This window comes from Schistocerca serialis, chromosome 3 (assembly GCF_023864345.2).
Source record: "Schistocerca serialis cubense isolate TAMUIC-IGC-003099 chromosome 3, iqSchSeri2.2, whole genome shotgun sequence".
In the NCBI taxonomy this organism is placed as follows: Eukaryota; Metazoa; Arthropoda; class Insecta; order Orthoptera; family Acrididae; genus Schistocerca; species Schistocerca serialis.
Genome location: NC_064640.1, coordinates 225,061,837 through 225,085,832, shown reverse-complemented (window position 1 = coordinate 225,085,832; position 23,996 = coordinate 225,061,837). Strand labels below are relative to the sequence as shown.

General features: G+C 41.3%; 1 protein-coding gene and 1 pseudogene across 1 annotated transcript in view; one reads left to right on the top strand and one right to left on the bottom strand.

The window, feature by feature from the left end:
- Positions 1 to 23,996, top strand: part of LOC126469959 (metalloendopeptidase OMA1, mitochondrial-like) — a 126,011-nt gene that overhangs the window by 45,899 nt on the left and 56,116 nt on the right. Inside the window, exon 3 of the mRNA XM_050097373.1 lies at positions 11,305 to 11,444. Coding sequence (XP_049953330.1) covers positions 11,305 to 11,444 — 140 coding nt within the window. The remainder of the gene's footprint in view (positions 1 to 11,304; positions 11,445 to 23,996) is intronic.
- Positions 7,342 to 7,459, bottom strand: LOC126471848 (5S ribosomal RNA; annotated as a pseudogene).

The window sequence follows — 23,996 nt, the reverse complement described above, 5'->3', positions numbered from 1 at the left end:
ACACTAGACCATTTGCGGTACCAGCTTTTCGCCAAGTCTGCCACAAAAAGCAAACTGAATCTTGCACGGTTGCCACCTACACAAGATGCTGCACAACATCATTCGTTGCGGACTTACGAACAAGTCCAAAGTTGGATGGGAAACTGGAAACCTCCTGAGAAATGGGGCTGGAATCACAGTGACCACGGTCCAATACTCGTTATAATGAGCCAAGATCCAGCACCTGAAGCATTTCTTCACATTGTTTCATGCTCATGCAAGCTGAACTGTGGCAGAGTGTGATCCTGCAGAAAAGCGGGTTTAAAATGTTCTTCAATTTGTAAGAAATGTATTTGGGTCAACTGTGAAAACGTGCAAAATTTTTATATGAAGACAGTGAAGATGATGTTATGGAGGATGTTGAGGAAACCGCTGGCGAAATCAACGAACTTGCTGAGGCTGACTCGCTGTTTAAAGAAGATGTCAATCTGGGATCAACTATATGTACAGACCCTGAATCCGTAACTCAAGGTATTTCTGGTGACACTGAGGAACCTGGCCCATCAAAACGTTGGAAGTGATGCTCATATCTGTCTCAAGTGCGCTAAAGTGTGATATTACAAGTATTGCACACCCAGAACTGTCAACATTTTTTAGTAACTGACAATGCATTTTAATTTTAATAAAGCTACTTATTTTTAATGTCAACTGTGTGGCTTTTATACACAAGAATAATTACCTACCTAATTAGGTTGGCTATTGCAGCTAATAATAGTTCAGTTTCCTGAGACAAATTATTTTGTGTGTGTGTGTGTGTGTGTGTGTGTGTGTGTGTGTGTGTGTGTGTGTGTGTTAATGATGTATTTTTATATTTATAGTTTTACAAATACCAGGGCTGAGGTGGCCCATAGTGAACTTCAGGTAGTGATGTAAGAATCACAATAGTTGGGTGACCAGCAATCCTCATGTTGCATACAGAGAAATTGAATACCTGAAAGTGAGGTGGTAAATTCCAACATATAACATGATGTATAATGTATTTATACTACACAAACAGAAACAGAAAAAATAGTGTTCTAAAATAAGGTATCTTGCCACTATGCTCAAAATTTGAAAAATTGGTATTTTTTCAGGCGCTGTAGCGCCTTAGATATTGGGAGTAGAAAAAAATGGAAAGAATCAAATTTGTAGAGAATTTTGTGCTCTTTAAAAAAGAAAATAGACGTTAAAGCGATTGGAGCAAATGAAACTGAGATATTTTGAAAAAAACTGAAAAAAGGCCGAAATTTTCCAAGTTTTTTGACTGAGGAAAGTTTTCCCAAGCGAAATTTTGTTGGTAAAACTCGGTTTTCTAATCTTTCCAACCATATGAACGAGTTGAAAAAATATTCTCTTCTACCCCACCTTTTGCAAGGTATATCTGCAATTTGACTGGACTATATAGCAAACGGTTGTACGTCAAGATGGGCATTAAAAAACTTAAATGAGGAAACAAACTTTATTTTCCAGTTTAAGTCATGGTAAAAAATAGATGCTGATACACTGTTAATTTCATTTTACACCACCACAGTATAGTGCAACATTTAGCATTATGATGTCGGCACTCGATAATGATGATGCAAAACAAAATGGTATGGTTTTGCAGTTTTGGGGACCTAGATGCATCAAAAGAGAAACTAATATTAAGAAATTGAACCTGTTATACACTGAAGCACCAAAGAAACTGGTATAGGCATGCATATTCAAATACAGAGATATGTAAACAGGCAGAAGATGGCGGCGCGGTCAACAATGCCTATATAAGACAACAAGTGTCTGGCGCAGTTGTTAGATCGGTTACTACTGCTGAAATGGCATTTTATCAAGATTTAAGTGAGTTTGAATGTGGTTTTGTAGTCGGCGCATGAGCAATGGGACACAACATCTCTGAGGTAGCAGTGAAGTGGGGATTTTGCCGTATGACCATTTCACTAGTGTATCGTGAATATCAGGAATCCAGTAAAACATCGAATCTCCGACATGGCTGTGGCTGGAAAAAGATCCTGCAAGAACAGGACCAACAGAGACTGAAGAGAATCGTTCAGTGTGACAGAAGTGCAAGCCTTCCGCAAATTTCTGCAGATTTCTGGTCTGGGCCATCAACAAGTGTCAGCATGTGAACCATTCACTGAAACAACATCGATATGAGTTTTGGAGCTGAAGGCCCACTCGTGTACCCTTGATGACTACATGACACAAAGGTTTATGCCTCACCTGGGCCCATCAACACCGACATTTGACTATTGATGACTGCAAACATGTTGCCTGGTCGGACAAGTCTCATTTCAAATTGTGTCGAGCAGGTGGACGTGTACGGGTATGGAGACAACCTCATGAATCTATGGACCCTGCATGTCAGCAGGAGACTGTTCAAGCTAGTGGAGGCTCTGTAATGGTGTAGGTCGTGTGCAGTTGGAGTGATATGGGACCCCTGATATGTCTAGATATGACTGTGACAGGTGACATGTACATAAGCATCCTGTCTGATCACCTGCATCCATTCATGTCAATTGTGCATTCCAACGGACGTAGGCAATTCCAGCAGGACAATGTGACACCCCATACACCCAGAATTGCTACAGAGTGGCTCCAGGAACAATCTTCTGAGTTAAAACACCTCGCTGTCCACCAAACACTTCAGACATGAACATTATTGAGCATATTTGGGATGCCTTGCAAAGTGCTGTTCAGAAGAAATCTCCACCCCCTTATATTCATATGGATTTATGGACACTCTTGCAGGATTCATGGTGTCAGTTCCCTCCAGAACTACTTCAGAGATTAATCGACTCCATGTCACAACATGTTGTGGCACTTCTGCGTGCTCATGGGGACCCTACACGATATTAGGCAGGTGTACCAGTTTCTTTGGGTCTTCAGTGTGTAATTACAATGCTGATTTATTTTTCAGAAGTATTGTAATGACCATCAATATACTAACACCAGACACTAATGTGGATGAAAGATATCACTGTAAATGGTCGTAGATTAGAAAATTGTAATTAACCTACTCTGAATTTCAGTCCACGTGTTCAGGAACATGCAAGGCATCTATGGCATCAGTGCCTTTAAGTGAAATGGATTTACTTCTGAACTGAATTGTTATTCCATGTGAAAGAAATAACAAAATGTTACTTACATTTCATCCACAATGGCGTTTACACCAAAATGCGTTAGGTGTAAAGTAGTCATTTCTGAGATGAAAGTGATATGAAATCTGTGCCTTAAGTGTACATGCTTAACCAACACCAAAATACAGGTTGCACATAAAGTTCGGGAACTCTTTCAGTTGTGTATTGCACAAAAACTAAACAGTGTACAGATGTCATACATATTGCATTTTGAAGAGAAACTCTGAAAGTTTTTTTTTACAAACATTTGATATGCGAACCATGAGTGACCTAGCAGATGTCAATACAGTAATTGAATTCTTGCCATATCCATCCCAGCATGGCTCGTTGACTGTGGCAATCGCTTCTTGTATTCTCTCCTGGAGCTCTGCTGCATTGCATGGTAGAGGCAATTCATACATCTGATCTTTAATGTGTTCCCATAGAAAAAACTCACGTGGAGTGAAATATGGTGATCGGGGAGGCCATTCCATGAAACAGCTGTCCCCTTCTGTAGCATGGCCGATCAGTTGATGCGGCAGCTCCGTGTTAGGTACCCAGGAACTTTACGATGAAAGTGGGGTAGAGCCCCATCCTGCTGAAAGATGAACAGAAAGTCTGATTGCATTTGAGGCATCAACCATTGTTGCAACATGTCCGAGTAGGAATATCCAATGACAGTGCTCTTTTTGAAGAAGAATGGCCCATACAGTTTTCGCCCATGACAAGACACAAAAAACATTTACCTTTGGGGAATCACAATCAAATTCAATGCATTCATGTGGCTGCTTTGTGCCCAGATTTGACAATTATGCCTGTTCACTTTCCCATTAGTGTGAAAAGTGGCTTCGTCACTAAAAATTAAGCTATCAATAATGCCATCGCCATCCTCATTCAGTTTTTGCAACTGCGAACAAAACTCAAAATGGTTGTCTTTGTTGTCATCATTGAGCTTCTGCACTAGCTCCCATTTGAATGGTTTCATAGACAGTTTCTGTCGCAGGACTTTCCACTCTCATTGGAGCCATTTTGAGTTCTCAGGATGCACAATGCACTGATTTCTTTGGACTCCTTATGAATGTCTCTTGAACGTGCTCCACATTCACTTCACTCACATTGGGACGTCCGCTTCTCTTTGCCGGGCACAAGCAACCCATCGTAATGATTTTGTTGTGCCAGTGGTAAATGACCTTCCTTGTTGGTGGCTTCTTACCATACTTGGTTCTAAACATCCATTGAACATCTGTAGCACACTTGTTTTTGTGAAACTGCAACACACAGATAGCTCGCTCCGCACCTGAACTTGCCATGATTTGCAACTAGTGCTGACTATTGGCAAATTACCAACCTATGCTGTGGCAGTATACATGAAAAAAAATTGACATATTTATAGTATCTGTACAATGTTTAGTTCTTGTGCAATAAATAATTGAAAGTGTTCACAGACTTTATGTACACCCTGTATATAAAAACTGTGAATGATAATTATACAAAACTAAGATATTACACTAATGGGAGAGAAGAGCATATATTTCTGCAAACTTCACAAATTGATGATTCACAGGAAATGAACTGATTGTAAATTTGGTAAAGACTATGTATGCAGTGTTCAGAGATGAAGGCTGTGCACATGAATTTAGAGGTTGATGATACAAATTTGGAAGAAGTACAATCAACTAGATTCTTAGGCATTACTGTGGACAATGAGCTGGTAGGAAACAGCATATTATCTCTGTTTGTAAGAAATTCAGCTCTTCCATATTCGTAATGAAGCAGCTGTTACAATATACAGACAAACAGCTTCTGTGCACAGTATACCATCGATTGTTTGAACTGAACTGTACCTGTAATATGGAGTGACAGTGTGGGGAAACTCCAACATTCAAGAAACAAAAAGTGTGTTCACATTACAATAAAAAGCATTTAGAATCATGCTAAGTAGAAGGACATCTGAAATATGCAGAACAGCTTCAAAAATCTATTCATGTTAACTTTTACATCTTTTTACATGTATAAAACAACAATAAACATGCCAAAACGTGGTTCACAGTGGATTACAACTGCCAGTGTACACACCCACAACACATGGAGAAATAACAATATACGAAGCACACCGCAGTGACTGACAGTTCATGGAAAAGTACCTCAGTACTCGACTGTCAAGCTGCTAAGAAGTCAGCCTTGAAAACTTGTGTGGTAATATACATGCAGTAATGTTCCAAAGAAACCTAAAGACTCTCTGGTGGAAAAGGAATTCTACACCTTTAAAAGAGTGTATCTGCAAAATTAAAGTTGTTTATATTGTTTCTTACACTCAGTAATGTCAGAGGTTTTATGTTTCTTGACTTGTCCTGTATTACACTTACATTTACCATACCTTTTACAATAGCCATTGTAATCCTACAGGATCAAGTAAAATTCAATTCAGTTCAACTAACCACAATTCAGTTCAAGCAAATGCAATGGTTTTGAATCATGTGAAATCAGGTATACTGATGTCCTTTTTTTCCTATTGAAAGTGGAACTTTAAGTCTGCTGTCTTGCTTCTTTTAAATACAGATAATTTTACAGCAGGAAAATCAGGAAACTCTGCACAGGAATCACTCATTAAACAACCACCTTGAATGTGATGATCAGAGTTGTCAGCTGCATCCTAGGAGCTGCACCTTGAAGATTAGAAAAGGTTCCTTGGCATGAATCAATGTAGTGGATTTTTGTAGGTGTTCTTGTGCCATCATTCTGTATGTTGAACAGCAACAACAAATAACAAATGAACTCTTCCTTGTATAAAACTACCCATAACTTTCAACTTGAGCTATCCCTGGTTGATAATTAACATTTTTACATAGTACTAGTCAGAATGTATTTTTATTAGTTAAAAGGAAAGAGGGAAGCTGTGTCAAAGACTGATGTTTTTATGTTCATTAGGGTTTAGAGGGCATTGTGTGTACATTAAAATCTGTTAAGCAGTTGTGAAATGGGATGCTATTGGTGGGAACCTGAAGTTCCCAATAAGTGAGAAACTTGCAGAAAGCTGCAAAAGCCTTAGAGAGTATGCCATTGAGACTGAGCTCCATACCCCATTAAATTACAGTAAAGGTATTGTGACATGGAGGGACTTGGTGGCCATCTCCAAAGAAGACCTGAAAGTTGAGTGGGCCCAGGAAGACATTGTAGACATGCAGAACATTATGAAAAGATGGGAGGGATCTGATTAAATCTGACTCTTTCATCCTCACTTTTAATAGCACAAAACTCCCAGTACATATTAGGGCAGGTTTTATTTGATTAACCGAGCAGCCCTACATACCAAACCCAATGCACCCTTTTTAATGCCAGCCCTGTCTGGAGTACCCTGTCTGGAGTAGGGACTGCTGTGTCTTCCTTGAAGAACAGGAGATACAGGGGTCAAGTACAAGACAGATTCCCTATGGTAAGGCCAAGAAGATATATAAGGCCATGCAGCAATGTTCACTACCTCCTTTGCTTCAGTTGTTAAACAGCCTATTCAGAAGGCTGATGCTACTATACAAATGGAGGTTGTTAGTGTCAGCACTGGTACTTAGGTTTGTCAGTGCACTTGTGCTGCTTCAGTTACTTAAAAGCTTACACTTCCTCCCAGAACATTAGACAAGGCTGTGGTAGCCAGCATTGTGGAGCTCTCTGCTCCTCCAAAGGTTTAGTCTGGTTGACTGTCCAGTGCTGCCGCCACCACGGCCATAGTTGTGGCTCCAAAGTCTATACAGGTAAAGAATTGATGACAAAGGCAAAGACCGAGCCACTGATGGAGACTTAGGGTAAGGAGTCTGACAGTTTTGATGTTGCTCTCTCTTACATTTCCCATGATTCATCTTCGGAGTTGATGGAGCGTGATGTTGGCCTAGGGCACTCATCTCAACCAAACACCCCCTATGCACTCCCCTCTCTGACAGAAAGAGAGTGAAAGTGCTAACCCCTTGATAAATGGCTCCCATACTAAAAAAAAGAAAAAAAAAACCTCCTCCCGAACAGGCCATGAGGGCCCAACAGTAACCAACAGGCCGCCGTGTTATCCTCAGCCCAGAGGCGTCACTGGATGCAGATATGGAGGGGCATGTGGTCAGCACACTGCTCTCCCGGCCGTATGTCAGTTTCTGAGTTCCGAGACCAGAGCCGCTACTTCTCAATCAAGTAGTTCCTCCATTTGTCTCACAAGGGCAGAGTGCACCCCGCTTGCCAACAGCGCTCGGCAGGCTGGATGGTCACCCATCCAAGTACTAGCCCAGCCCGACAGCGCTTAACTTCGGTGATCTGATGTGAACCGGTGTTATCACTGCAGCAAGGCCGTTGGCCTCCCATACTACAATGGAACGCAAATGGGTTCATGTCTCATGTGGAGAAACTGAAATTCCTGGCACAGGTACATTTACGGGAGATACATTTTACAACCGCTAATGCCCCTGTGCTGTGGGGCTATACCATCCATCGAAAGGATGACATGACTGGGGAAAGAATCAAGGGAGAGGTTTCTGTGTTTATCAATAACACACACTACTCATCTGCTCTCTTCTTGGTTCCTGACCTACAAGCAGTAACTGCTGCTGTTTATATGTGTCAGAAGATCACTATCTAGTCCCCGTTGTACCTCCACAGGATGCGATTGATCTGAGGCTCTTGCAGGTGTTCTTGCACAACTCCCTTGTGATTTCAGTGCCCATAATGTATTATGGGGTCAAACTATGCTAGCCCCCAGGGGACGAACTTTGGAGAACCTCTCAATGTCTTGGGAGCTGTGAATCCTCAACACAGGGATTCCCACTCATTTCTTGGTTGCTACTGTATTGTCCTCAACCACTGACCTCTCTTTCTGCCCTCCAGACATTGAAGACACAGCACAATGGGGAAGCAAGTGATCACCTTCATTCCAGTGACCACTTCCCACTGTGGATCCATATACTGAATGGAGGATTGCTTGCACAGAGCCACCAAAACAGATTGTCAGCAGGGCTCACTGGATGCTGTTTCACCACCCGGCTGTGTTTGACCACCATGGCAGCTTCCAGGAATGGATGTAACCATATTAAACAAGGGATCCATCATGTCACTGACTTGTCCATCCCAAACTCTTCAGGTCATCTTAGGAGGCAACCTATAGTATTATAGAGTGTCATTCAGCAATCCCGGACAGGGATGCGGCTCTTTGACTGTTTATTAAGACAAACTCACTGTCTTTTAAGTCATGAGAGTCAAGGCTTGATGTGTAGTTAACTCTCAACTATCCCGCTTGCTCTACGAAATTCTAGCAAACCATCTGGTGGATTTCTGGTGAACACAGTCATTTACCAAAAGCAGTGTGCTGAAAGAAGGGTGTCTCCAAACAGCGCCCAGAGACATCGCTCATGCACAGACTACAGACCAGTGCCAGCCAGGATCCAGCACTTCATCACTACCATTCAGCTATGGAGAGGCACAAGTTGGATTTCAGCTCCGACAGTTCTGAGTCTTACAACTACCATTTCTCCATGTGGGAGCTGGAATTGACACGGCCTGAGAGCCGTGATACTGCACCCAGTCACAACCATATCTGCTACTGCATGCTTCGACATTTACCTACAGCATCAAAGGCAATCCTCCTTGATTGCTTGAATTTGATGTGGCAGACAGTTAACATCCAACATGTGGAGAGAGGCAATTTTGATCCCTCTCTTCAAACCAGAAAAGGGCCGCACGTGTCCCAGTAGTTACTGGAATATTGCCTTAAGGAGCTGTGTCAGAAAGGCCCTGGAGTGAAAGGTTAACTGTCAACTGGTCTGGTTGTTAGAGACAAGGCAAGTCCTTAACCGCTCTCAGTGTGGATTCCAGAGATTACGGTCCACTGTCAACAAACTCATGCTCCCAGAGGTGGCTGTTCAATAGGCTTTGCTAGGTGTTGGTGTATTCTTTGACATCAGAAAGGCTTATGACACTACTTGGAGACTCAGTATTCTAGAGAAACTTCATCAATGGGCATTTCATGGTCAACCCCCCCCCCCCCCCCACCCCCCCCACCCCCACCACCACCACCTTGATATGGCCCTTGAAGCAGTTTCTTAGGTCCCACATTTGTGACACGCTGTCAGATCATTTTGAGCAGGAGAATGGTGTACCTCAGGGCAATATTTTAAGTCTGAACCTCTTTGCCGTAGCCATAAACGGTATTACATCTGCGGTATGGAGTCCCGTACATTGCTCCATATTTGTGGATTATTTTGCTTTTCCTGTTGCAACAGTGACTCTTCAGTTGCAAATTAATGAGTGGTGGTTAGAGGAGTGGGTTGCAAAGACTGGCTTTCAGTTTTCTGCGGATAAGTGTGTGTGTTTACCACACCTGCGTGATATGAAAGCCAGAACCCAGAAGGCACTGAATATAATAAGGTGTCCTAGCCACAGGTCTTGGAGAGCAGACAGAGTGAGTCTGATCCAGTTTTATAGGGTTTTCGTGTGTTCACAGCTAGACTATGGGTGCACATTGTATGGGATATAGAGGCCTTCCTACCTGAAGGCTATTGGCTCTATCCACCATGAGGGGATTAAGCTGGCCACTGGTGCTGATAGGGACAGCCCCATACCCAGTCTTTGTGTTAAGGATGGGGAACTACCACTCAACATCCTGTGGAAGGTCCTCATGATGCGTCAGACATGTAAGTTTCTTGCTGCTGCAACTTCACCTGCATGCCGTATTGTTGCTCGTCCACTTCTGGAATGCATTTACTACAGTTGTCCATGAGCAACAATGCTGTTCAGGATCTGAATGCAGTGTGTGCTGGAGTCACCTGGTGTGGAGCACACACAACTCTAAATCCAGCTTTTTAATAACCTTGTACCATGGGTAGTGCAGAGGTGCAGAGTAATTTCAGATTTGGTGCCATAAGGAGAGATTGCACACCTGCATATGTTTTTAATACATTATTTTATAGCATTATAAATGAGCACCACAGCTCCATAGCTGTCTTTATGGAAGGGTCGAAGCAGGGGAACTCTGTTGGTTGCTCTGTTGTTTTCCCTGATCATGTCTTCAAGTTACAACTGACTCAAGACTTCACTGTCTTCGATGCAGAATTATATGTGATCTTGTGGGCACAGGAGCATGTGCCTTGAATGCTAAATTCCTTGTCTGTTCTGATTATCTGAGTGTCCTTCATTCTATGCAATTCTTATATCTGGCAGATAAAGTAGTCCAGAGTATCCAGGACACCCTCCTCCAACTGCAACGGCTGGGGAGGGTGGTGTCTTTCTGCTGGGTACCAGGGCACATGGGTATTGTGGGGAATAAAACAGAGGCTGTAGCAGCCAAGGGAGCATGTCATGATCCTCTTTTATTTCAGTGTACCATTTCTCTGCATGCTACCATCTCACTGTTGAGGTATAATGTCATGTATCATTGGGAAGACGAGTGGCTGGATGTGGCTGTGATGTACCTCCTCTCAACCACGATGCATGACTTTTTGCTCTTACGAGAGGACTGCCCAATATGTGGCGCTTGTGGCATACAGATCACTGTGTGCCAAATTTTTGTAGGCTGTGTTTTGTTTTCGGCCCAGAGGGCAGTGGTAGATTTTCCCCTCTGTTTTAAGTGATACTGAAATAAATGTGGTTAACATTTTTAATGTTTTGTGGTCTGTCTATCTTGTTTCTGAAATTTTTAGGGAGATGTTCTTAATGTGCTAACAAGGTGACTGTCTCACCCATGTTTTTTTGTAATTTGTCATCCAGTCACATTTCCCTGTGCCATTGTTTTATCTCCTCTGTCATTTTACTTCTTTTTTCATCTCAGGTGAAGCACCTTTCAGTATATCTCCTGTGTGTTGCGGCATGTGATATGCAGTGATTGTGTCGGTCAATGCATGTGAAGTGTAAGTGGGTGGATGGATGGGTGGGTGGCTGCTGAGGGAACACGCGAGTGTGTGATTGTGCCAAACTTTTTAGCTCTTTTCCCCATTTTTGTTTGTTTTAATATTTATAAGGGTGCTGGTAACCTTGCTATTAAGTGCCCATACACCCCAAACACCACCACCACCACCACCACCACCACCACCAACAACAACAACAACAACAACACCAACTGCTACTACTTTTACTACTGTTGGTACTACTTGTTTACTGTTATATTATATAATGGATAAGTACTGAATCAGCTGTTACATAATTCTGTCCATAGGTCTTGGGGCATCCATTGGAAGTGGAATTTGTTATTTTTATATAACACACCTAGAAGTTGATCCACTGACAAAACGAGAGAGGTTTATTGCCTTCTCTGACGACCAAATGAAAGCAATGGCAAAGATAGAACAAGAGACGGTAAGATACATCTTTGTCAGTCTTCTGCAACTAGTTGTTATGTATTACAGTGATTTGTGATATATAATATCATTGTGCAAAGTGACTTAGTCTCAAGGAATTCAGTTACAGACATATTTCTAAATATATAGTGATTATGGTTATGTGTAAGAAGCCCCTGCAAAGTTTAGATTCATTGCACCAAAATTAATCTATATGTTGTACAAACATTGTACAAACATTGCATTAAGATTGAATTGCCAAACTTTTCAATGCAGCTGTTACAGTTATTAGAGCTCTGTGCTGTGCAAAAATTCCCCTCTCAACTAGTTTACACTCATTTTGACAGTGGTAGTGGTAATAAGAATAAATTCTCCACTCTCCTCGGGAAGGTCACAGGATCACTTGAGTACTGGGATAAGCTAGTATACTAGTTGTTCTGTCATGGTTGCTGCAGTGTCTCAATTCTTCACCCAGTTAGAGCTGCATTATGTATAATAATAGTTGTGTGGCATACCAGTTTCCAGCATGGATGGTGCTAATAAATATTCACATGGAGATTGTTTTCGAAATGACATCAAGTGTGGTATACAAATGTTGAAAATGCAAATTACATTGGATGCTGAAGCAAAAAGTGGCACATGGAAAAATATCCTGCTGATTATGGTATAGTTATGTACAGGATTTGTACAGAGTTTGATAGAAGTCATCTTGACTATAAGCCTAGTATCACAGGAACGATATGGTGTTATTACTGTTGAAATGGATGAGGAAGCACTTGATAAATAATAATACTCTGTCTTTGAAAAGAACTGGCATCATGGAATACATTCAAAATATTTGATTGCCTGTGTAAAAAGTACTTTCAAGTGTATTTGTGAGAGCTTAGTGACATAGAAAAGAAAAAGAAAAACCTTCATCTATGTTGAGACATATCAGAGAAAACTGCTCTCATTACACAGACTAAAATGACAGCCATGAAAGACAAGAGGTGAATCTTAATGCACATTTCTTGTTCAGTTGTCATAAGAAGAGGCATTTTCAGATTGCAATTTAGTACACCGTTAATTAAGTTGGTAAACTGAGATCTACGTTTTCATTACATCATCATTTACAGCCACTATAAAACTGGACAAATTATTCATTAGGATATTGAAAAGCAATTGCTAAAAATGGCAATCGAAATGGACTACATATTTTGCAGGTTTGTTATCAGTCAGGGAGGAAACATGAAGTAGTCATTGAAAAAGTGTAAGTGACTTCCTCATTTTGATCATCCTGCTGTACGAGAGAGAATTAGGAAATTCACACATCTCAGGAAGAAATTCGTTGACCATCAGGAGCAATAAGACAAGTGAAATTTGATGAAGTTTGATTTATCAGTTAAAGTGATTACCTGTTTATTTCACCAAAACTGAATGTTTGGATATGAAGTTCGTGTCCATTGACCATCAGGAGAACAGCCACCACACTTCATAGTTTTAAAACACTGAAAACCCACCAAGCACTATAACTGTGTTCCAGTTAGTGAAATAGCATAGTAGTTTAGACAGTGGTATTGTGTTTGGGAGGACAAGATATCAGAAACTTCAGTTGGCCACCCAGACTGGCAGTTTCTGTGACTACACTAAATTGATTAAGACAAATGTCAGGATGCTTCCTTTGAAAATGATATGACAGACATAAAGAATGTAGGTATGATTTCTGATTAATTCTGTTGTGACAATTGAAAATTTGTGAATATGCTCCCAGGGACTCTTTGGGGTAGGCCACAGGGAAAGAGAGGCCCATGGTGGTGCTTGACAAGTGGCGCAATGCAGGCAGGCTGTCATAACGCACATGATCTTATTGTCAAGACCCAGCCAAAACGTGTGGTGGTGGGCCAGCAATTTTGTACGAAAAACACCACAATGGTTCAGGTGGAGAAGCAGCATAATGTCCAGCCACGACGCGGACGGGATCACAACATTGGGTACTGACTCTTCAGTAACCAGTTGAGAGGTGTTTTAGAGCATAATAAATATACAAAGAGTCTGACACTTGGCTCGGTGATTTATCTGACCAGCCATGGTGAAAAAATTCAACAACCTGACGTAAAACAGGATTGGCCGTGACAGGCACTGAAATCTGAGAACTGGTAATGGGAAGACCATCTGCGGTGTTTTGGGCTTTAACTTCTAAATGGAAACACAACAGTTCATCCTGAACAAATGCTGGATCAGAGGTAACTGGCAATCAAGAGAGAGCATTTGCATTTGTGTTTTGCATTGTGGGTTGGAATTGAATCTCATACTTACAGCATGACAAAAACAGAGCCAACAAAAACAGAGCCCAGCATTGTGAGTGATGGGCTGCATTGTCCGGTAAAGATGCCAAATGAGTGAAAAGAGAAACCACAGGTTTATGGCCAGTAACCAAATGAAACTTAGAACTAAATAGGAAAACATGACATTTTTGGAATGCAGATGCAATAGCAAGGTCCTGATTTGCTATCTGTGAGTATTGCTGTTGCATCTGATTCAGAGTTTTGGAAGCATTTGCTATTGGGCATTCAGAACTGGCCACATATTTGTGTGCAAGAATGGCCCCGAGGCCATACCGGGATATGTCTGTGTCCAGAATGAGATGTTGATCTGGTTGGAAGGTAACGAAGCAAGATGCTGACTGTAATTTGGACCTTAATAGGGTAAAAGCATGCATGCATGCAGGCAGGTGAATAGTGGAAAGGAACATCTTTATGTAAGAGAGCATGAAGTGGCTGGGCCAATGTGGTCACACCAGGAAGAAATTTATGGTAGTATATAGTATTCCTGACAAAAGCTTGCAACTCTTTGACATTTGTAGGATACGTGAAAGCAATAATGACACTGACATGCATGGCATGGCATGGCATAAAGGCTTGACTCCAGCACAAGATACTTCAAAACTGAGATAGATGATAGAGGGTGAAAAAATTATAATTTGTCCAAGTTACTTTTCAAACTGGCTGCCTGTCGCACCGTGAACAACACATGAAGTTTCCACAAATGTTCATCTAGTGAGGCACCAGGGACCACAATATCTTCGAGGTAGTTAATGCACTCTAGAATGGAGGCTGTGAGTTGCTCCAAAAATTGTTGGAAAATGGCAACTGTGGTAGCCATTTTGAATGGGGTATTCACAGCACATACATGTTTGGAATCAACATCCACAGATGGGTGTTAGTAGACTTGTGACAAGTTTATTTTGGAAAAATATTGGCCTTCGGAAATATGTGCTAGTTCATTCAGACGGGGTAATGTATAAGTATGAATAGTAGACTGTGAATTTACAGAAACTTTAAAATCACCACAGAGCCTAAGGTTGCGAGTAGGTTTTTGACAATTACCAATGGAGTAGACTGTTCACTAGAGGAGACAGGTGTGATAATGCCCAGAGACATAAATCAATGTAGTTCCAGTTTGACTTGCTCCTGTAAAGCTACTGGGACTGAGTAAGCATGAAAAAAAAAGGGTGAGGACATGCTGTTGGTTTTGTTGTGATGTGAGCCTTGAAATCAGTGGCACATCTTCAACTTTCTGAGAACAGGGAGGAATATTTTGAGCAGAGCATGTCCAATTGTGGGTACCAAACTTTATCTGATACCAGATGCACTTTGCCAGTAATAGAGAACCCAAAAATTTTGGTGGTGTCTAACCAAAATAAGTTTTCAGTGTAGGTATCAGCCATTATTAGAAAGGTCAAAGGCCAAACAACTGCTTTGTACACCATTGAAGTAGAAAACTGTCCCAATAGGGGTATTTGTTGTAGTAACTCACCAACCAACTAGAGACAGGCGACAATGCTGGTCATCCAAGATCCACATAGGTTTGAGAATTTAACAAAGTCACTACTGCACCCATGTCCACTTCCATTTTTAACATCTTGTCCATTATATGTACTTCAATACAGTGTTTGTTTGGGGCTACCATCACTTGGCAAATACTGTTCATAACAATGTTTATGTCTGGTGAAGAAGGTTGAGAGTTGCCCCTTTTTTATACAGTGGTTGCATATCGCCCAATACCTTGGGCATGTGGCCTGGTCATGTTGAACTGAATAATAAGGGCACGACAGAAGAGAATCATGCGGCCGCTGTTGTGATGCTGATGCTGCTGCTGCTGCTGCTGCTTCCACTGCTTAGCACAGCACTGCCCCATGTGGCATGGAGGCTGCAGGTGCATGGCCACCACATAGTTGTCTCTCTCGCCTGTGAACTAACCAACAACAGCCGAAGAGGAGAGAAAGCAATGATAGCTACTTAACACCATGCTTTTGTCTGATTTCCTGCTGTCCTAGATACTTCAAAGGAATTAGCAACATTCAGAACCTCTGTGAGAGAGGGATTTTCACATTGTAAAACATGTTCACAAGCTTCCCTATCAGGGGCCAGGTGTATTACAGCATCATGAACCACTGAATCAGCATATGAGTGCCGATGGGCCACAGTAATAAACTGGCAATGACACCTAAGCCCATGAAGTTCTGCTGCCAAAACTCTGTACAACTGTTGTGGCTGCTTTTGGCAATGGTAGAACTCAATGCAAGCAACAATAACATGAGAACATTTGGAATGATAATTAGAGAGCAACTGACACATTTCATGCCGACCGGAGTGGCCGAGCGGTTCTAGGCGCTACAGTCTGGAACTGCGTGACCGCTACGGTCGCAGGTTCAAATCCTGCCTCAGGCATGGATGTGTGTGATGTCCTTAGGTTAGTTAGGTTTAAGTAGTTCTAAGTTCTAGGGGACTGATGACCACAGCAGTTAAGTCCCATAGTGCTCAGAGCCATTTGAACCATTTCATCAAAAGAGAGACTGGCAGGTTCCTGAAGAGGAGCTAACAAACACAGAAGGTGCCTTACAAAAGTTGAGCTCGGTGACTCCAAAAGCTTGAAAGTGTTGCTGAAGGCATTGTTCATATTTGTCCCAGTCTTCCACAAAACCATGATATGTCGGAAATGGTGGAGGTTGCATCAACAGCGCTGGACTCTGGTGTATCAACAAGGCTGCCACATTGTTTATTGGCATGGTGAGGGCCTGCTGCTGGTTGGTGAGAGTTCATTGTTGTTCAACAGGAGGTTGAAGAACTTCTTCCACTGACATATTGACTGTATATCGAACCAAAGAAGTGAAACACATGGAGTAGAAAACAGCACTCACTGCCAAGTATGCTGCAATGTTGTACAGACGAAATATCAGCAGAAACACCAACTAAGTTTTATGAGGCTTCCACATGAAGAGATCCACGACAACACTAATGATATATAGAACAGTGCAAAGTCTCGTAACTACAGAACACATCAGTATACAGTCTTTTAGATGAGCATACAAAAATCAAGTAAACATAAGTGAGGTTGAGGGCCAGGGCCCTGGGCTTATATTAGCCTGTTGTGCACACGGCACAGCACTCACTGCGGTGTCTGTCTAAGTTGTGAGGTGATCTGCCTGGGCCAACTGTGGAGGCACTTGTATCTATAGGGTTACGACACAAACCTAGATTCCCCACTTATCACAAGGAGTTGCCTTAACCAGTGGGACTCTGAGCACACATCCAGTGTTGAGAAATTGTAGACGGAAAGATTAGTGACAATGAAGGTTTGAGTCAGGCTTGGAGGTGTACTCGGATAGCTAAATGATTAAGCTGATCTAACAATAAGTAGAAAATTTGGATCTGATTTCCAGTCTGTTCCAAGTTTTCAGTTGTTACTATAGGTTTACTACAGTTCTGGTTCACCATATCTGCACAGTTTCCACTGATACTACTTCATGCCATCACATCTTTACTGATTTCGTCCCCATTAATCTATTCATTTCATTTCATTGCCTTTAATTAGTTTCTTTTATGATTAAGGGTTGCTGTCACTATAAATAACTGCAGATAAATAACGAAAGCCCTTTACTGTTTCTGAATGGATATGACTGTGTTTCCTTAGCCTATAAATTACTGTAATTGAAAACAAAATACACAAACAAAAAAGAAACCAGATTTGCTATTGAGTCCATGGACATGGTTTCTTGTCCTTCTGTAAGAGTTCTTGCTTTACTCGTAAGGTTTGTTTGATCATGTAAGTGCTTAATTAGGCAAGACCCTGTTTGTTTTGATAATTACTCCATGTTTTCCTATTTGCGACATTGCTGTTTAGATACTGAGTTGGTCTGGTCAGTTTTAGGTGAAAGCTGAGGCACAGAGCAATTTGACCATTTTCCTGTATTGTATCTTGAGGGGTGAAAATCAATTTAGATGATACGGAAAACTTGTAGTTGTAAGCAATAATAGGAACTTAAATTACTAATCTGACATTTAACAAATTCAGCTGCTACATCTACATCTACATCTACATTGATACTCCGCAAGCCACCCAACGGTGTGTGGCGGAGGGCACTTTACGTGCCACTGTCATTACCTCCCTTTCCTGTTCCAGTCGCGTATGGTTCGCGGGAAGAACGACTGTCTGAAAGCCTCCGTGCGCGCTCTAATCTCTCTAATTTTACATTCGTGATCTCCTCGGGAAGTATAAGTAGGGGGAAGCAATATATTCGATACCTCATCCAGAAACGCACCCTCTCGAAACCTGGCGAGCAAGCTACACCGCGATGCAGAGCGCCTCTCTTGCAGAGTCTGCCACTTGAGTTTGTTAAACATCTCCGTAACGCTATCACGGTTACCAAATAACCCTGTGACGAAACGCGCCGCTCTTCTTTGGATCTTCTCTATCTCCTCCGTCAACCCGACCTGGTACGGATCCCACACTGATGAGCAATACTCAAGTATAGGTCGAACGAGTGTTTTGTAAGCCACCTCCTTTGTTGATGGACTACATTTTCTAAGCACTCTCCCAATGAATCTCAACCTGGTACCCGCCTTACCAACAATTAATTTTATATGATCATTCCACTTCAAATCGTTCCGTACGCATACTCCCAGATATTTTACAGAAGTAACTGCTACCAGTGTTTGTTCCGCTATCATATAATCATACAATAAAGGATCCTTCTTTCTATGTATTCGCAATACATTACATTTGTCTATGTTAAGGGTCAGTTGCCACTCCCTGCACCAAGTGCCTATCCGCTGCAGATCTTCCTGTATTTCGCTACAATTTTCTAATGCAGCAACTTCTCAGTATACTACAGCATCATCCGCGAAAAGCCGCATGGAACTTCCGACACTATCTACTAAGTCATTTATATATATTGTGAAAAGCAATGGTCCCATAACACTCCCCTGTGGCACGCCAGAGGTTACTTTAACGTCTGTAGACGTCTCTCCATTGATAACAACATGCTGTGTTCTGTTTGCTAAAAACTCTTCAATCCAGCCACACAGCTGGTCTGATATTCCGTAGGCTCTTACTTTGTTTATCAGGCGACAGTGCGGAACTGTATCGAACGCCTTCCGGAAGTCAAGAAAAATAGCATCTACCTGGGAGCCTGTATCTAATATTTTCTGGGTCTCATGAACAAATAAGGCGAGTTGGGTCTCACACGATCGCTGTTTCCGGAATCCATGTTGATTCCTACATAGTAGATTCTGGGTTTCCAGAAATGACATGATACGCGAGCAAAAAACATGTTCTAAAATTCTACAAGAGATCGACGTAAGAGATATAGGTCTATAGTTTTGCGCATCTGCTCGACGACCCTTCTTGAAGACTGGGACTATCTGTGCTCTTTTCCAATCATTTGGAACCCTCCGTTCCTCTAGAGACTTGCGGTACACGGCTGTTAGAAGGGGGGCAAGTTCTTTCGCGTACTCTGTGTAGAATCGAATTGGTATCCCGTCAGGTCCAGTGGACTTTCCTCTATTGAGTGATTCCAGTTGCTTTTCTATTCCTTGGACACTTATTTCGATGTCAGCCATTTTTTCGTTTGTGCGAGGATTTAGAGAAGGAACTGCAGTGCGGTCTTCCTTTGTGAAACAGCTTTGGAAAAAGGTGTTTAGTATTTCAGCTTTATGCGTGTCATCCTCTGTTTCAATGCCATCATCATCCCGTAGTGTCTGGATATGCTGTTTCGAGCCACTTACTGATTTAACGTAAGACCAGAACTTCCTAGGATTTTCTGTCAAGTCGGTACATAGAATTTTACTTTCGAATTCAATGAACGCTTCACGCATAGCCCTCCTTACGCTAACTTTGACATCGTTTAGCTTCTGTTTGTCTGAGAGGTTTTGGCTGCGTTTAAACTTGGAGTGGAGCTCTCTTTGCTTTCGCAGTAGTTTCCTAACTTTGTTGTTGTACCACGGTGGGTTTTTCCCGTCCCTCACAGTTTTACTCGGCACACAATGAAGAAATATTTGTGTAAAAATGTGGGAGAAAGCAGCAACAAATGTTAGTTAAAGATAACTGAACCATTAATGAGTTAGGAGCTGCCACAGCAAACAAATTTCACATTTACAGCATATTTAGTGTGAGTGTAAAGGCTTTGTCATTTTATTGTTGTGGTGTTCTAGTTGTATGAGCTAATTTTCTTCATTTTACTATACAGTGTTGTTGTGTATTGTACACTGAAGCATCAAAGAAACTGGTGTAGGCATGCATATTCAAATACAGAGATATGTAAACAGGCAGAATACAGCAGTGCATTGGCGACATCTATATAAGACAAGAAGTGTCTGGCACAGTTGTTAAATCGGTTAGTGCTGCTATAGTGGCAGGTTATCAAAATTTATGTGAGTTTAAACATGGTGTTATAGTCGGCATACGAGCAATGGGACACATCATCTCCAAGGTAGCAATGAAGTGGGAATTTTGCCATACAACCATTTCACGAGTGTACCGTGAATATCAGGAATCCGGTAAAACATCAAATCTCTGACATAGCCGTGTTCGGAAAAAGATACTGCAAGAAGAGGACCAATGATGACTGAAGAGAAGCTTTCAACATGACAGATGTGCAACCTTTATGCAAATTGCTGCAGATTTCAATGCTGGGCCATCAACAATTGTCAGCATGCAAACCATTCAGTGAAACATCATCACTATGGGTTTTTTGGAGCCAAATGCCCACTCATATACCCTTGATGACTACACCACACAAAGCTTTACACCTGACATGGGCCTGTCAACACCGATATTGGACTGTTGATGACTGCAAACATGTTACCTGGTCGGACAAGTCTAGCTTCAAATGGTATAGAGCGGATGGACGTGTACGGATGTGGAGACTACCTCATGAATCCATGGACCCTGCATGTCAGCAAGGGATTGTTCAAGCTGGTGGAGGCTCTGTGAATTGTATGGGGTATGTGCAGTTGGAGTGATATGGGACCCCTGATAAATCTAGATACGACACTGACAGGTGACACATACGTAAGCATTCTGTCTGATCACCTGCATTCATTCATGTCAGTTGTGCATTCCAACAGAGTTGGGCAATTCCAGCAGGACAATGTGACACCCCACACGTCCAGAATTGCTATAAAGTGGCTTCAGGAACTCGTGAGTTTAAACGTTTCCGCTGTCCACCTAACTCCCCAGACATGAAAATTATTGAGCATATCTGGGATGCCTTGCAACATGCTGTTCAGAAGAGATCTCCACCCCATTATACTCTTACAGATTTATGGACAGCCCTGCAGGATTCATGGTGTCAGTTCCCTCCAGCACTACTTCAGACATTTGTCTGCTCCATACCACCACATCATATTGGGGCACTTCTGCATGTCCACGGGGGTCCTGCATGATATTGGGCAGGTGTACCAGTTTCTTTAGCTCTTCAGTATATGTGAATTCAGGTTTACTCTGATGAATTTTTCTCAGGAAAGCCGGTGAGTAGTATGTTTGTTTTATAGCAACATTTTAACTAGTTCCTTACTTCTCATCTTGTAGTGAACTTACCTCACTTGAAGATGACAAGTAAGAAGTTTGTCAAAATGTTGCTCTTAAATTATATGTAACTTGCCAGATTTCTAGAGAAGAATCATCACTCAAAAATGTTGTGGGATGGTTTTGGGGGCGTGGGGGGATGTAAAAGGTGTATATTATATTATGGTTTTTAGGGCGCAAAACAGCTGTGGTCATAAGTGAAAGTTTATTTATGTGATGAAAGAGAGTTAACTGTTAAAATAAAGTTAAAAATGAATTAGCAAGAAACTAACACAGAAGGAGAAGAAGCAGAAGCAGAAATTGAAAAAAGTGTGGGCAGAATGCTGTAATTATCGAGATATACACCACTTGGAATGGGAATATCAAAGCATAGGTCTTCAATACTCTTTAGACTTTTAAATTCTATAGTCACAGGAAGCAGATTGACCTTTCTGTTCTTTTACAGAGCCTTTGTGTGCAACTGTTATTGCGGTATTGATTATAGGTACATAATCTACAGGTTTGTTGGACCGTTCAGTCTGTGGGTTGGTTGGCCTATTTCGATTAAAGAATAGTAGATGTGGTGTACCATGAGAGAGTATGACTGGTCAGTTGGGCTTTTAGGATGAGCCCTGTTCCTTTCTACTCCTCTGAAATCAATGAGCCAGCACTTGAGGTGGCGACTTGTCATGATGTACTGGGCGTATATAATTTCATCCAAGCCACAGCCACCAGTGAAATGCTTTTTTTAATAAACATCAGTGAGCAATCAGGACTTTTCGGACGGCCTATTTCAAATGAATGTCTCGTATTGGCATTTTACACCAGTATTGGATCATGTCGCCTTGATTTCTTGTAAGAGACAGAATTATTGTAGATTTAACAGAGCCTGGAAAAGACCATGCTCTTAATGTAATTTATAATATTTCAGATAAATGTCACAGGTCGACAGTAATATGAACTGGTGATTCAAAGCAAGGCTGTTCAATTGTTTACCCTGACCATATCTCCTTAATCAGAATGAAAATACCGTCTTCAGTGCAAAACTTGGTGTGATACTAGGTATTAGAGCAAATGTGGAGTTATCAAAGTAAGAAGTTCCTCATCTACTCCATATCCACTTGTGCCCTGCATCCAATACAACAGATTTAATCAAAAGAGAGAATGACACAAATTATGTGAGGCTTTTTCCTCATTTTTTAGCAATAGTGAAAGTATGTATCATTCTACTCATAATAGGTTGTATGGTTATCAGGGGGAATGAATGAGAAGATGTGGTGGCAAAGGAGGCTTGCAGGAAACTGTGTAGCATAATGTGCTGTTTCCCTGCAGGTTACCGTTTCACTGATGATTCAAAGAGCGATGTTGCTTTGGGAGGTGAAGTTGGAGGAGATGAGGAGCAACTACAGTGATTGCTGGAACGTACCATCTAGGCATGGTGTATATCATTCCAGTCACTGCAGCCATATGAATCACTGTGACATGCCTCTAAATTGGACTTTTGAGTTTTTAAGTGTACCCTCATAATTTGCTAGAGGATACCCCAGGCTCTTGGGTTTGTGGTATGGTATGGAAAGAGCCCGGGAGTAAACTTAGTTGGGGACCTGTCCTCCAATTTAATGGATGAAAAGATGGTTCGGGTACAGCTTTTAAAATTTTGTGTGCTGTGTGGACTCCAGCCTAAATGTACAGATGGAAGGTTTAATCTAGTGATCAATGAACCATATTTATCTGCTATAATATTATATTTATTTTCGTTCGGATTTTCTCCTGTATTAATGTAAATACGAGCAGTGATGTTACATGTGCATACATACAATTTTTTTCACAGAATTTTAATTCTTATTTCAATCAAAGTTTTAAGCATTTTATTATTTTTAACTAAACTAATAACATTTTAGTTTGGGTGTTGTAGACCTAAGTGTTGGGTGCCCAAACAAATATATCATCATAGAAGAGTGAATTGTGTTATGTTATAGATACTGTAAATTTTATGTGGCAGTTATTATTATAAACATAGTTAACTCAAGTTTTGAAGTAATGGGTTTATTTTGAATCTGTAAAATACACACCACATATGGATCACTACAGTAAAAATAAGGAGCTTTGGACATTCATAGGCATTTAACTAGTCACTTCTGCCACACAGCAACTGTGAATTGAATAGGATGGGAAAATAATATGGATGTATGGTGCCTTGTGTCATACAACATATAATGACTTGTGGAGTGTGAATGTAGATAGACACAAATGCAAATACAGGTATGGGACTTCCCCCATATACCAGGTATTGCATAGTTACATATTACAAAATATAGTCAGTGTGTAGCCTAAAAGATTAAATGGAGTTGCAGTATCACTGTTAACTTGATATGCCATAACGACACAAATATTTTCTCTGAGTCTTGGAATTATTTTGAACATATGCATGTTCCTTCATGTGGAAGTGAATTTTGTGATCACAAACAATTTGCAGGAAAATGGAAATATTTCAAAGTATACTTCCATTTATTTCAACCTTTCACTGGCATATTTACAAGGGAGCTAAACTGAGAAATTCATACTGAGTTGAACTACGTGACAGATTAAAACTTAACACCTTGTGTGAGAGATATAATTAACCATGAAAAGCAAAGATCTGAGTTTGTCTCTGTCTGCCTTGCTTTAATGTGTCAGTCTGCTTGTCACACTGAATTGATGCACCCTGATTACAGTCCCTTTATCTGCTGCTTACAGAAATGATTTC